The sequence below is a fragment of the Vipera ursinii genome, assembly GCF_947247035.1.
Source record: "Vipera ursinii genome assembly, chromosome: 1".
Classification (NCBI taxonomy): domain Eukaryota; kingdom Metazoa; phylum Chordata; class Lepidosauria; order Squamata; family Viperidae; genus Vipera; species Vipera ursinii.
The window spans coordinates 316,467,645-316,484,222 of NC_139512.1; the positions used below are offsets into that span (position 1 = coordinate 316,467,645).

Consider the following 16,578-nt stretch of genomic DNA (forward strand, 5'->3'; position numbering starts at 1 on the left):
CCAGATTCAGCCATAGTTTCATTCCATACAGCATTAACCTTGTGAACTCTCAAGCTTCCTCCTTCTGTTATATATTCAAGATGGACAGTATTTAATATTTATTTGTTATGTAATGAAGGGGTGTGGGTCTATACAAATGTTGTATATTGTATTGTATATAGTATAGTATAGTATATTGTATATTGTATATAGTATATTGTATATAGTATGGTTAGGTGTGTGTCGTGTATGTGTTTCACTTTGAAAGCGGGCATTTTTGATGTGTGCCGTTGTGCCCACAGTAAAAAAATGTCAATAAAGATTATCTTATCTAGAATAGATAAACAAGAAAACATAAACCTCAAGGATTTTTCATGAATGTAGAGCCTGTCATATATAGATGCCCACTGCAGTTCTTCAACAGAAGAAAGATAATAAATTGAAGCACACATGCCTGGAGGTCACAGTCAACAAAACAAGATTTGGCAACTCCGTCTGAATTAGCCCAGTGAGCCTTTGGCTGAGGTGACATTTGAAGAACAGTCTTCTGGATTTCTAGAATTTGGCCCATTCCAAATTATCTTCCCCTTGTACCTCCAACTGGAAAGGCTACTGGAGAGTGGCACTTGTGCCATTGTAAGAGCTATACCTTCCTTAATAGAAGGGATGCGGTGGCTCAGTGGGTTAGGACGCTGAACTTGTCGACCGGAAGGTCGGCAGTTTGGCGGGTCGAATCCCGAATGCCGCGTAGCAGAGTGAGCGCCTGTTACTCGTCCCAGCTTCTGCCAACCTAGCAGTTCGAAAGCACGTCAAAATGCAAGTAGAAAAATAGGGACCACTACGGTGGGAAGGTAACAGCGTTCCGTGCGCCTTTGGCGTCTAGTCATGCTGGCCACATGACCACGGAGACGTCCTCGGACAAGCGCTGGCTCTTCGGCTATGAAACGGAGATGAGCACCAGCCCCTAGAGTTGGAAACGACTAGCACGCATGTGCGGGGGAACCTTTACCTTTACCTTACCTTCCTTAATATTCATCTGCATCATGTAAACAGATCATCATGTAAACAGAGGCTTGACGTTAACATGGGAAGAATAGGGTGGGCCTTTTGTTAAAAGGAAAAAGGAGAAACCAAAGAAGGCAACCATGAAGCATGCCAAGTTTACATTCCTGAGAGGGCAGTCGTTTTCCTGTAGAGTTTGTAGGAAGGGGACCAGTGCTTTCTCCCTGATAACACTAATTCTACGAAGAGGAAGTTGGGAAGCAGTATTTATCTTCTGTTTAAACGTCAATTATTTTAGTTTATTTGGTTGTTATATTTACTTAACAAGAAACTAAAAATGAGCCTGTATTCCCTAGCTGAGCTGAAAAATATATGCTTTTATATACAGAAAGGGACAGAAGCACATATGTCTTATTTTATTTTATTTTTTCTATATACACAGAACTTCCCTTTAACGTTTCTCTGGAGAATAATGAAGACTGCTTGTGAAATAGTTTGGTGTCAAGAGAACTGAAAAAGAATTACATTTCTCCAGTATACCTAGTAGTTGACCTTTAAATTTTTGAGCTAAAATAGTATTTTTGCACTGATATTTTTTATCATCAGGAATTTAAATATTTACTGCACTATGCCCATTTCATCCAGATGCTTTGGAACAATTTTAATCTTTTACAGTTAAACACTTGTATGGCTTGAAATCCAGATACATTATTGGTAATCTACTAGTAGTGATTAAGTGAATAGAGGACTAATTGCAAGATCTTCTCTTTGGAATAAACATACTCATCATTGCTGTGGGAGAGAAGTAAGAGTTCAGGTGGCAGCAGAAGTGAGGTCAGAACAACCTAGAACTGTTCTTGCTAACCTCACAAGGACCCAAAAGGAATGACAGTAGGGATTGTTGTTTTTTTCCTGCAACAATTTGAAATATCTTATCCTGACAAGAATGAAGGCAACCTAAGTATTCTTAAGGGATCTAGATAATCCACTTCTTTTAGACTTCTCATCAACTGCAGACAGACTTCTCAATAACCTTCCATAAATTGGGAAGTATGGAGATATGATTATAGCTACCTAAGAATGTTGGGTCCAAGAGGGGCTACAATACTGCCTCTCAAAGAAGCCAACATCACACATTGATCCAACCATGGCAACTCCCTGGCTGCTTTTGTAATCAGGAGGTGGACAGGTTCAAAGAACAGGTGGCCAAACTGTGACCACAGAGAAACTTGGTCATTTTATTAGTAGTCATCAGTTCAAACTTAGTTCATATAACAAAACCAGGCCCTAGGCACCTCAGCTGGACTGCCCAGTTAGAATGCAATCCAGAGCTGATTTAACTGACTTTATCAGAAAGTCAGAATAGTGGTCTTATAGATGATCCTGCTGGCCTTCTCTGGCCATTAGGAGACTGAGTCACTCTGAACAGTGTCTATATAATGTTAACCATTTCTCTGTAGAAGGAGCTATTCTGTTAGAGTAAACCCATGAATCCTATGTGGTATCAAGGACTTTATATAATACACTGTGCCACAAATTTTGAACCCAGCTAGTTAGGTTTAAGGTTTGGGTTCTCAGAAAATCTGTTTTTGTCATTTACTCATTGGTATCCACAACAATCACACTTTATTCCTGGTGCTAGAGATATATCTGAAGTGGCACCCCTCATTTAGCAATGCTTATTTCACTCAAAGGAAACTGGAGAAGAATGAACACTTAGATCTCTTCTTTTCTCCAGATCACATTGTTAGGACTTTCCTAAGCATTCTTCACATGGGAACAATAAATCACCTTCTCTAAAATTGTATGGTGTTTTATTGTGCAAAGCTCAGAACCCAATAATTCAAATTATTTTAAGTAGCTATGAGCTTAAGCAGTACTTTTGCTGCGTCTTATTTTTCTGCATCAGATCTCCCGAGCTTGTCCAGGACTATTAGTTCAGGCTGTGTTTGAAATCTTTTAAAAAATCATTATTGATCCCATTGACTGTACAACTTTCACCTGCCATTTTTGGTAAATAGTCTATGTATTTTTTCAAGCCCTCTAACATCACAGAAATGCACAACTGCTTTCAATATTCCAAACATGATATATTAAATTGCTTAACATTATTATCTCTGCTGTGCAGTTTGGGAGGGTTAATTCTTCAGAAACTATAAACTGACAGTCCCTGACTGAAATCTGTCCTCTGAGAGGTACCATCTGCAATTGCCAGTTTTGAGTCAAAAATAAAGGATGGAAGGGTAGCAGTTAAGAAGAGGGAGTCAAGCTGTTCTCCAAAGCACTTGAAGGCAGGACAAGAAGCAATGGATGGAAACTAATCAAAGAGAGAAGCAACTTAGAACTAAGGAGAATCTTCCTGACAGTTAGAACAATTAATCAGTGGAACAACCTGCCTCCAGGAGCTGTGAATGCTCAAACACTGGAAGTCTTTAAGAAGAGATTGGACAGCCATTTGTCTGAAATGGTATAGGGTTTTCTGCCTGAGCAGGGGGTTGGACTAGATGACCTCCAAGGTCCCTTCCAACATTATTATTATTATAAAACTTTTATTCATAAAACATGAAACTCAGTCAGCTGAACACTCAAATTATTGTTGTTGTTGTTGTTGTTGTTGTTATAAATTCACTCGATTGCTAGCTTTGCAACTGCTAAGAGTTTGACTCACCTTCCATTTTCATATAACTCTTAGAAAACCTATTTGCCAGCAGCCATAGATGGGATTAGCAAAAAAATAGCATATTTATTTCTATATTATAAGATATAAGCCTACTCAGAATAGGCTCTACCAGTAGGCAGAATGAGCCAGTTGGAATAGAAGCATGCAGGAGTCAGGTGATAAAATTGTATAGAAGGAGAGAGCTGTAGATGATGACTGTGCTGTCTACATATATATTTTCCAATCCTCTGTATGACTGAGAAGACTTATCTTTTGTGAGTCTTGTATAAATATTCAGCTGCATCTAAACAAGGCATGGGTAGATTGTTACCTTTTTGCCCTAGAGAGCAAAAAGGTTTTCAACTAACCATATAATACTGGTATTTTTAAATCAGTGTTCTATTTGATTGAACCCCATTCCCTTTTATATCATAATGGGAAGGAATAACATTTTTATAAACATTTTTATAAAGTAGAGATCTATCAGACAGACAGACAAGCAGCCTTATTGGTAATACTAAAAACTTATTTAGTATAACATGCCTTTAAAAACACATTTCATTTTTTAAAAAGTATGCACATAGACTAAGCAAAGGAGCATGAACTTTACTACTGGAAATTAAAAGCTTCATCCCAGTAGTACTTATGTCAACAGTTCATTATGGTACAAGGTACTTGATATGTTGTTCTATAAATAATACAAATAACAGTTCTTACATAACAGTCAGTTCTATTTGCCCATGGAAAGACTTTTAATTGCAAAAATCTCTTTAAGTCCCTCCTTCAGTAGCAGAAATTTGTTAGGGGAGGAAATATTGAACTAAAAACTATTTGTTTCTTCCTTTTGAAGATACTCTTGAGAGCACAGCTGAGATTTTTTTTTCCCTTTTTAGCCTGGGATAGTATGATAGGAACAATATACTTTTGATAACTTAATTCATCACTACTGTGTGAGTTTGGTTTTTACCAACATGCAAACTGGACCAAAGAAAAGGAAAGAATAATAACACAATACAGGTAGTCCTCGAATTACAACCACAATTGAGCCCAACATTTCTGTTGTTAAGTGAAACTTTTGTTAAGTGAGTTTTGTCCCATTTTACAACATTTCTTGTCACAGTTATTAAGTGAATCACTGCAGCTGATAAGTTAGTAACCTGGTTGTTAAGTGAATCTGGCTTCCCCATTGACTTTACTTGTCAGAGGATTGCAAAAGGTGATCACATGATCTTGGAACACTGCAATGGTCATAAGTATGAACCAGTTGCCAAGCTTCTGAATTTTGATCATATGGTCATAGGGATGCTGCAAAGGTTGTAACTGAAAAATGGTGATAAAAAACCTTTTTCAGTGCTGTGGTAATTTTGAACGGTCACTAAATGATCTGTTGTAAGTTGAGGACTACCTGTAGAGTTTCACTATAGCAAGATTTTTGGTTTCTTACTGTGTTTTCTTACGAGAATGGAGCACTTGGGCAAAAAGTATCAATTGCATGCAAAAAAAAGATACCCCAAGTCCTTCTCTTTCTCATACCAGTGGTTCAGAAACAGGCTCATGAATTTGCAGATTCACATCCATATGTAATCTTATTTAAGAATTGGCATTTGATTAGAAATGTTTTATAATTTTACAATACAAACTCAATTAAATTCATTTGACAGAAGGAGGAATGGAATGCTTTCACATCTCCATATGAAGTAAAGGTTACTTTCAAAGTCAAGATCCATCCAATACAGCTTGTGCTTTAGTAATGAGCCTCAACTTCAAAGTTATTCACTTTGTTATATATTTATTTCTATGTCTGTCTGTCTGTCTAATCTCTTTACCTTTTTTCTGAAGAACCCTGATGAGGTCTTTATCAAGGAGCCTGCTATTAAGAGTTTATCCTGATAACTGATAAGTAATCAAGATGAATCCCTGTTCATTTCAGTCTTGATTTGCATCCAGTTGTATAAAGGAGACAGCTTTAGTTACCTTGATGGATCTGTGCTGGGAACTAGACAAGGAGAATGTAATTCTGTTAGTTTGGCTGGATTTCTTAGTGCTTAACCATAGTGTTCTGCTAGTTCATCCTTCCCAAAAGAAACTGAATAATATTGTGCTGCATTTCCCCAAAGGCAGTTTCAGAAGGTAATGTTGAATAGATTCTACTTGACACACTGACCACTACTATATGGTATCCCACAAGGTTCTTCCATGTAACAGAATATCAGTATGAAACTATTGGGAAAGTGTGTATGCTTTGTTTTCAGTATTTTTCCATTAAAAATTGGGTTAAAATCAGCATAGTTCAAAATTCCTGGATACTCTAGTTTATGTGTAAGGCCACTTCCACTAACTTGATGTTTTTGAAATGTGTTTGAGTTTCAATTCCTGTCATCCCCAGCCACAGTGACCTTTGATATCCTCCTAAAGAGTGGCAAGCTCTGAGATAATCTGAGATAATCTTACTCATGAAACCCAGTTAGTAGGTATGGGTTTGTTTTTTTTCAACATGTGTATTTGTTTTATTTACAAGATACACTCATTTGGCATTTATCTGAAAATACCTGAATAAGCACTGAACAAGCAGTGGTGTGTCTGCTAAGTTAAATTAAACTTTACAACTCAGTTGCATGTAAACTCAGCAATAATGTCTATAAATAAATATGGTCTCTGAAGACCTGTCTAATCTTACTTTTGAAGCATTCAATCTTCGAACTTGATCAGATTGTAGTTTCATAGTCTCATACCATTGTTTCATAACATGTGTCATTTTTTCAAATAATAACAAAGCTGTTTTACTGCAAAGGATTAAGGGTTTTTTGTTTATCTTGCACAATATAAAATTAACTTACACCTCACTGCTTCTATTCATTTATTTTATTTTATTTGCTTTGTAATTACAGCAAGACAGCTTACGGTCAGATACCTTTGTAGCTAATAAATTGGTAAAATACCTTTTAAAGATAAAGTTATCATTGGATAAATTCATCTTATCCTTATTTAAACCCACTGAAGTTTCAATGGAGAAGCGGACTACTAAAACATTAGAGAATATATTCTTATAAAAGATAGAAAGAAGAAAAATAGAAACATTATAGCACCTACATAGAAGTTGCTCCAACCACTTCAAGTGATTGATAAATATTTGGTATTTGCACTATTGTTTGTTATCATTTGAAATTATTCACTGGACAGAATTTGCTTTTTCTTATTTAAGGCTGACTCTTTGATTTCCAAATTAGAAATGTTTGAAAAAGCTTACTTTCTTCTAAGCTACCAGCATTATAAATTAATAAATAAAATTAATAAATTATGCACTCTTCTGGATACAGATTTAAAGGCTGGTATTTGTCATCAGTATACAGGAACCAAATAAAGGGAAAAATAATTCTCTAGGTGTTTCTGTTGAGACAGACATGCAGTTGTATGCAAATTAGGCATCCCTCCTCAAACTGCATGTTTTGGTACATCCCATAGATTCTCAGTAATATTCAAGCCTGTGTATATGAAAGCCATTTCAAAACCTTTATTTTTCTTCCCTATTAGTACATTGTTTTAAAAGTATGTTTCAGACAATCGTCTTATGAAATAGCCAAACTGTGTTCAGCTTCAGTTTTCTTAAATCAGACCTTAGCTAGAAGTGTCCCACAGTGGGACACAAACAGACACAGTGTCCCACAGTGGGACACAAACAGAACCTCACTGGAAATACTCAAAAGTTTACAATAATAATCTGGGAGAGTTGTCAGAAAGTTGTTTTTTTTCCTGATCTCATCACAAAAGTCATAATCTGTAATATGCAAATGAAAACTGATGAACTTTAAACATTTGGGACTAGGTATTTTGGACAGGTGAAACAAAATTTGAACTGTTTGATCACAACTAGACAAGAAAAAAGGTGAAATTTTTAAAAAGAGCACCTTGCTAATTTTAACCATGGGGATGATGGTTCTATTATATTTTAGAGTTGCATGGCAGCCAATAGCAGAGAAAATACTGTGTGAGGGGAAGGGAAGAATATCAGTTTATCCTTGAAATTAATATCCTAATCCAGCGAAGAAATTAAACTTGAAAACTATTTCAACCTTAAAATAGCAAGAAAGAAAAAAATGTTTTGGAATGGCCTTCATAGTCTCAGATTTGAATGTCACTGAGACCTCGAATATGCAACGGGTGCAAGGAGAATATTTCTGAGCTAAAAGAATTCTGCAAGGAAGATTGGGGGGTGGGAAACAATGATAAGCAAAAATAGAAAAATTCTTATTGTGCTACAGGAAATATTTGGAGGTTTTACGAAGTATTGAAAGGTTATTCAGAATTTGATATCTGCCGTATTCACTATTTTACTTAAGTTCTGTAAAGAACTGTACTTCTATAAAGAAAGTATACATTCAAATTTACAGAAATCTGTTTAACTTTATACCATGTAGAAACTTTGTTAGTATTTGTTTTCTTAGGGTTTCCTTAAAATACACAATTTGATAAAAAATGTGCTACATTTTTGCATACAACTGCAGTCTCCCTGTTAACAGAATATTCGGGTGTTCCTTTAAGCAGATTTCAGGAAGCTTTTAGCTCATAAAATTCTGACTGCAAAGTGTTTTTTAAAACCCCAATTTTCTGATGAAATTAGTTTGATGTGACTGTGCATGTGTGTTTGTGTGGTGTGCACACTATGGGATTACAATTGTGATAAGTAGATTCCATTTTTTCAAAAGGCAGTTCTATCTTAAAACACTGTGAAGTAGGATATAGTTTGAGAGACTCCAGATTCTCTACTTAACACTTTTATCTCTCGATTAGAATATGGCAAAGAAACCTGTTTCTTTTCACAGTGAATACACTCATTCCCCCCCCACCCCTTTATTTATTGCTAAGATCTTCCTGATTGTTTCTTATTCAAGGGACCTGAAACTGGACAATATTCTTTTGGATGCAGAAGGTCACTGCAAACTGGCTGACTTTGGAATGTGCAAGGAAGGAATCTTGAATGGAGTAACGACTACTACCTTTTGTGGAACACCAGACTACATAGCTCCAGAGGTATAATAGTATGCACTGAAGTATATAGAACTCTATTTTTATGATGCTAGTTTACTTATCCCTCCATGAAAAACTGAAACTAAATTCTTTCTAAGTAATCCTATTTAGGATTGAGGATGCTGATGACTGTACTACATCACAATAGAAAATAGGATACATTTGTGCTTGTCATACAAATTTTCCAGTACCATTCAGAAAAAAAAAATTCCATGTTGTGAAACACATAAAACACAGGGAAAACTCTGTTGGAGCAGAATGAAGGCCTCTCATTTCTAGTATTTTGTTTTTTCATACTGCAGCCAACAACCATAAAATCTACAACCATGATAGGAATTTAATAGCAGATTCCTACCTCTGAAGACAGGAGTAACCCATAAGGATCAGTGACTTGTCAGTCTGTTTTTCACATGAATATGCTAGCTTCCTTTGGAGTAGAATTAGCTGGTGTACGTCATCAGATTTAATCATATCATTTGATATGAAATTCTACACGTGAACAGTTTTCTAAGTGAATCCTGCAGCAGATGTGTCATATTGAAACCTTTTCAAAGAATGTATAGGTTTTAATTTAAGGTCCAAGTATGTTTCTTTGAAACTTGTCTTTTTTTTCATAGAATCAAAAAATAATTTCATAGAATCATTATCTTTATACACTTATGATTGTGTATCATCTGACTGCGATAATCAAGTTCGCAGATGATACAACTGTGGTGGGTCTTATTACAGGTGGGGATGAGACAGCATATAGGGTGGAGGTACAATAACTATCCATATGGTGTAGTAACAACAACTTGCACCTAAACATCGGCAAGACGAAAGAGATGGTGTTAGACTTCCGGAGAAAAAAGGAGGAACCTGCCCCACTTTACATCGGGGAGGACTGTGTAGAGAGAGTTTCCTCCTTTAAATTTCTGGGAGTCTACCTCTGTGAAGATCTGACCTGGAAAGTTAATACAACCCAGGTGGCTAGAAAGGCCCAACAGAGGCTTCACTTTCTTAGGATCTTGCGGAAGAACAGGGTAGAAGAACAGCTAATGACCCTCTTTTACCGGTCTACCATAGAGAGCGTCCTCTCGTATGGTATTGTGGTTTGGTATGCTGGTCTGACAGCCGCGGATAGGAAAGTATTGCAGAGGGTGGTGAGCACAGCACAAGACATTGTGGGCTGTTCCCTGACACCACTGGATGACATCTCCAGGGCTCGTTGCCTTGGAAGAGTGAGGAAGATTCTCAGGGATGACTCACACCCTGGACGGTATCTCTCTACTCTCCTACCATCCGGTAGGAGATATAGGAATATAGCCAGCCGTACCAACAGGCTGAAAAATAGCTTTTATCTGTGGGCTGTTAGGCTTTTAAATGGGACATAATCTTATGCAGAATTGACTTGGGAGGCCGGTGTGTGGTGTAGTTGGTTCACATAGTGTGGTGGGATGGAGGGTTTGTTGTCACTGTGTGTTGGGGGGAGAGAGCACGGGGGGAGGCTCAGCTAATCTCAATGTACACATGTTGTACTTTGACAATAAAGGTTTATTTATTTATTTATTTATTTATTTATTTATTTATTTATTTATTTATTTATTTGCAAGCTAGTGAGAACAGAGTTGGAAAGTACGTTGGAGTTCCTTTAGCCCAACCCCCTGGTTGAGCAGGGCCCTATATCATTCCAGAAAAATGGTTGTTCAATCTTTTCAGTGATAGAACACTCACAACTTCTGGAAGCAAGTGGTTCCACTGATTAGTTGTTCTGATTGTCAGGAAATTTCTCCTTAATTCTAGATTAGATCTCTCTTTAATAATCTTCCACCTGTTACTTCTTAACCTCTCCTCGGGTGCTTTGGAGAATAAGTTGGCCTCCTGTTCTCTATGATAGCCCCTCAAGTATTGGAAAGCTACTATCAGGCCACCCCTGGTCCTTCTCTTTCACTAGACTAGGCATATCTAGTTCCTGCAACCATTCTTTGTATGGTTTAGCCTCCAGACCCCTAATCCTCTTTGTTGCTCTTTTCTGCATTCTTTCTGCTTCAAATAGCAGGCAATATAAATCGTTCATATTGTGCATTTTTATCCATTGATTTCTCTCTTTCTTTTTCATGGTTTTCCCTAACAGATCCTCCAGGAATTAGAATATGGTCCTTCCGTAGACTGGTGGGCACTGGGGGTACTCATGTATGAAATGATGGCTGGACAGCCTCCCTTTGAAGCTGATAATGAAGATGACCTCTTTGAGTCTATCCTCCATGATGATGTGCTATATCCAGTATGGCTTAGCAAAGAAGCTGTCAGCATTTTGAAAGCTGTAAGATTATCTATTTTTCTTTTTCAATTTGAGTTTTCCTAGAACACTAGAGAAATAGCCACCTCTGGGAGTTCAGCTACAGTTCAGAGTGCCATTGTCAGTATACAGGGGTCTGGGATGAATTAAACTTCTTGTGGGAAAGAGACAAAATGTTTGTGTTCTTTGCATCTGTATATCTGTATACATGCCTGCGCTTGAGAATCATGTTTCAGGAAGAACCAAAAACACAAGCAAACTGAAGTGCCTTGTCAAGCTGAATACTCAAATTGTATGGTTGGCTAAACTGAAGACAGAATTATGCAACTGAGAATGCAAGTCCTACACAGATGGGCCCCAGTTCAAAAGATACTTAACAAAATGATATCCTGATCCGTCACCATTCTGACTTAAAAGTCAACTGATTTCACTGGGAAATAATCCTGTGTTTCTGACCACCAGAGCTTCTGGGCAAATGTCAGTTAGAATTTTATTGGTTAGCATTCAAAGAACATTCTTCATCTTGAAGAATGAAAAATAAGGGTGAAGTTAGTTTCAATACATTTCATATCTTTATAGGGTTTTACAAGGGAATTATGTTCAATGGATCAGTTCCTAACCAAACGTTAATTCCCAGTTAATTCCCTGAAATAGGTAACACTGTACTTTGCTCAAAACAAAATATTGTAACAGCCATCTATATACATTTAATTGTCCTCATGCTGTTCTTACATTGCCAAAACCACTGAGTATGCACAAGGGGGGAAGATTAGCAAGCTAATGAGAACTGTTTGGGAAAAATAAATTATTAGGGGCAATTTTCCCCAAAGCAGCTAAAAAAGGCTGTATATGGAATGGGAAGTCAGACAGGATAAGAATGTAGCCAAATCAATTTCCTGAGGGTTTGGACTTTGAATATTTATACCGATAGTCCATTTCTATTTATGTTTTATTATTTTGTTTTAACAAAATAATAAACAGTTTTAAAAAGTGTTGCCAGTTGAACTGGAAATTCTAAAACTGTGCTGCAAACCTGATGTTTCTACCCAGGGCTTTTTTCTCATAGAACGCTCAGAATGGAGTTCCAGCACCTTTTTTGGATGGAACCTTGTAGGGTAGGCAAGGCAAGTTTTATGACATGTGTGAGTTCCAGCACCTTTTTCTTTTACAAAAAAAAGCACTGGATAGAAATGAACATAAAGCTAGGAAAGTTCCTATGTAGAACCCAGCAAATGTCAGACAATCCAAGCAATGTTATTGAGATATTGCATGAAAACCAGCTGGTCTCCATAGTTAATTCCAGGAAAACTATGCCCATGGTATAAAGTACAATTAGCCTAGGGAATCTTGGAGGAACTTATTGGGAGGTGGGGATATGTGGAATAGAATCTGAAGTGGCCTTAGTTTCCTTAATTGCAAGATAGGTGAGATCAGCCCTCATGGTTGCTTAAATTTTGAAATAAGCCCTTCTCAACGAATTTCACTGACACATTGAGAAGAAAGGGATGAGCATGCAGGTTTCACCCTCTTCATGCTGTCCTCCTCCAGTCAAGCTCAATTTCATTGAGGGCCGCATCAGCATTGCAGTTGCCCTCAGGGGACCTGGTGGATATGGGCAGGGTGGGCGTGGCCTACTGGGTGGGCGTGGCTAGAGTGCGTATGGCCTACTAGGTGGGCATGGCCAGCTCTACATCATTGGCATCAAGGGTGCCTATGGGGGGCTGGGCAGGAGTGGGACAGATCTGAGGGTCTCTGGCAGAAGGAGGGTCTCTGGGCCAGGGCCAAGGCAGTGGGGGCCGTTCCCTCACTGTTTCCAGGATGGCTTCGCGGGCCACATGAAACCACTTTGTGGGCCGGATCTGGCCCCCGGGCCTTGTGTTTGACATGTCTGTCCTAAAAGGTTGAAGAGGAGGACGAGGGGTGACATAATAGCAGTGTTCCAATATCTCAGGGGCTGCCACAAAGAAGAGGGAGTCAGGCTATTCTCCAAAGCACCCAAAGGCAGGACTAGAAGCAACAGATGGAAACTAATCAAGGAGAGAAGCAGCCTAGAACTAAGGAGAAACTTCCTGACAGTTAGAACAATTAACCAGTGGAACAACCTGCCTCCAGAAGCTGTGAATGCTCCAACACTGGAAGTTTTTAAGAAGAGACTGGACAGCCATTTGTCTGAAATGGTATAGGATTTCCTGCCTGAGCAGGGATTTGGACTAGATGACCTCCAAGGTCCCTTCCAACTTTACTATTATGATTACGATTATGAACTTCTGCTAACTATAGAAGGTCTCTGGGAGAGGGAAGACTCTGGGGAATTGGCATTCTCAATAGCGTGGAAATCGGTTGATAGAGGAAGGTGTCCTGTGTAGACATTTATGGAAGCGATAAAAAGGCTCATCCATACAGTCATTTAAACGCATATAGATTGTTACTGGATTTCTTACTCTGAAGAGAAATAATGGGAGGGCTTTTCCCACCCACCATGCAAATAGCATCTTACAACTCTAGGGTGAATTTTAGGCTTAGGTTAACGTTTGAAAGTTGGGTTGTTAAACTCGTTCTTTAGCAATGTGAATTAACCGAAGAGCAGGAAAAGCAGAGGAAATGGAGGGGCGTCTATGTACTTGACTGCTGAATATTAACAAGGGGTTAGCTTTGGAACACTTTGTTTCCTTACATTGTACTGTTAGATGAGGGTTTTGTTCTTCAGGCATTTTAAATTGGAATCCTGTTAAGATTTTTAAAAGTACTTTGAGTAGCTTTGGCAGAATGATCTTTGGTTTCTACTCAGTTTTATCTATTTTATTGCACTAATATGATGCAATTTATTTACAGTTTCCAAACAAAAAATATCCAGACTCCGAAACTGAAGATGTTTTGAAACTTGGGGAGGGTGGCCAAAACAATGAGAAACCTGGGATTTAATTTCTCTGAACTGATCTTCAGTGCTGGGACGATGGAGATCCTATTAATTTTTGAGGTTTTGTGAAAGCTACAGATCTACATTTTTAGAATGTTTACACCTTGTGGAATTCAAAAACACTTTTACTTCTTTAAAGCTTAATATTAGTTCCCTTGAAAATAAGACAAAGTGAGAAATAAAGGAGCCTTAGTTTGGCAGTGGAAAATATACTTTGCATTCCAAAAAAACGGTGGTTCAGTTGTCTTCTTCTCTGATTAAAGGAAATCTGTATTACAGGCTTTATGAGAGGCCTTGCCAAGTAACATGCATAAGCTGCCCAATCACCTTTTTTGCAGCGTTTAGAGACCACTAAGATTGTACCACTGAAATTTGCTGGCAAACAACCAAACATTAGTGTAATTTCCCATCAATTATTGGCAGGAAGTTTTTTTAAAAAAAAATAATAATAATAAGAGTATTAAAGCCTAGATTAACTCATCTAGAGAGTGGGAGGGGAACAGAAAGCCTTCCAGAAGTGGGAAGAAAGACTGGAAATTTTATCCAACAGTGTTATTGCACCAATAACTTTAGCTTCTCTCTTCTTTAAAAAACAAAAGTTCAGTCCTCCCCTCCCAAAAATTGTCCACATCAGTTCATATATTTGTGATGTATATAATGAATTGGTAATCATTGTAATAAGGAAAAATGTTTTGAGAGTTTTGCTCTTATCACTGAATACTTTAAATAAGGAATTGACATTCCCAAGCCTTACGAAACTCTTTGAAGCATCCTATTCTAGATCCCTCAACAATATGTTCTATATTGATTTGTAGTTGGTTTCCAGATTTTTCCAACCTTGTCTGAAATAGAATGTGTTGATTGACCTGAAATTTTCAGAAGGGTTGGGCACTCTTTGAACATGATTCTGCAAAGCACAGTATCTCTTCCTTACTCATTCAAGAAACTTGACTTTTCTCTGGCTTGAGTAACGCCTGAACAAAGGAGGCTATTGCTTTAAGGAATCTTAACCTTAGTGCCATTTTTAAAGCACCATCATATTTTTTTCATGCTCATATAAAAACATGAAAAACATGTATCTGATGTAATGAATAGCAGAGGGGTGTTGCTGTTTGTGCAGGAGCAGGTGTTTAGATATAGCATCTTTTTCTTGAAGATATTTTTAATGTAAATAATTATTGGCCAGATCACATGGAAGCAGACAGGGATTGCAGTTACCTCTTTAATATGCAGTATAGTTAATGAATGGATCTGTTTGACATTTGTTTAATGTTTAACAGGCACAATACACTAAGATAGAACAAGATTCTTTGCATAGGTATTTCTTCCAATCTCCAGCACTTCCTTATATTCCCGTGTCACACGTGAATTTTGCTTTATCTCTGTCCCTACAAGAAGTGCTAGATGTAAGCATAGCCTGTTCTATCAGCCATATCACGTGTTAAAAAATAATCATTTCAGTGTCCTGGCCCTTCCATGATTGTTTGTTTCTTTGTTTCAAGGGGATGAGGAATGCTAGCCAAGCTTCTAGTTAGGGTTCATTCCTCTAAGGCAGACATGTCAAACACAAGGCCCGGGGGCCGGATCCGGCCCGCAAAGTGGTTTCATGTGGCCCACGAAGCCATCCTGGAAACAGTGAGGGAACGGCCCCCTCTGCCTTGGCCCTGGCCCAGAGACCCTCCTTCTGCCAGCGACCCTCAGATCTGTCCCACTCCTGCCCAGGCCCCCATAGGCACCCTTGATGCGAACGATGTAGAGCTGGCCACACCCAACCAGTAGGCCATACGCACTCTAGCCACGCCCACCCAGTAGGCCACACCCACCCTGGCCCTACCTACCCAGCCCCTTGAGGGCAACCGCAATGCTGATGCGGCCCTCAATGAAATTGTGTTTGACACCCCTGTCTAAGGAGTCTGCTGTTCCATCCTGCTTCTCTTCTATTGATGTTACTAACATAGCAGCTTTTTAGTTTCAAACCTGTTTAGGTCAAGAACATTTTGTGCTGATTAAAATGTATTTGTATTAATTGAAAAATTGCCTGGTGTTTTTTTCCCCTTCAAAACACCTGTTGATTTTTTTTTTTTTTGGTTCTACTGTGGTTTTTGTTTTTGAGTTTTCATATCCGTCTTCTTGAACCGTCAATTTCATCTATACCATTTGTTACAGCCAGATATACTCTGCCCCAGTTTTCAATGCCATGGTTTTGTGAGTAGCTCAACTTGGATTTCACCATCTCAATGAAAAGAAAATACAAGAGATTGCTTGTTTTATTCGGATGGTCCTATTCTTCCTTTGTTTATGCTATAGATCTGTCAATTGTTTCAATTCTCAGTGATCAAACAATATGCTCTCTATGAACCCATTAATAAAGAGTAGTAAAATGGTGACATTCAGCTTTGAGATATTTAGTGTATCTGTCATTTCTCGCCTTCAAAAGTTTCACAGTGTTTGGATCATAGTCTGGATTATTAGCCATATGCACTCTTTTTTCTGACTCCTTTGTACATTAAAATTTTATCCCTTGTATGTAAATATGAATACAATAAAAAGCACAGTGAAATATAACATGGATTTAAGTACATGGTAATCTGATTTAAGATTTGTTATAGCTAATTTTTTGAAATGGTCTAGCTCACGGGTCGGCAACCCGTGGCTCCAGAGCCGCATGCGGCTCTTTGAGCCGTCTCCTGCAGCTCCCAGTCGCCCGGTGCGCGTGCA

General features: G+C 38.2%; 1 protein-coding gene across 2 annotated transcripts in view; it reads left to right on the forward strand.

The window, feature by feature from the left end:
* Positions 1-16,578, forward strand: part of PRKCE (protein kinase C epsilon) — a 338,032-nt gene that overhangs the window by 295,924 nt on the left and 25,530 nt on the right. For both annotated transcript variants that reach the window (XM_083361586.1, XM_083361587.1), the window contains 2 exons: positions 8,530-8,668; positions 10,779-10,967. In XM_083361586.1, coding sequence (XP_083217712.1) covers positions 8,530-8,668; positions 10,779-10,967 — 328 coding nt within the window. The remainder of the gene's footprint in view (positions 1-8,529; positions 8,669-10,778; positions 10,968-16,578) is intronic.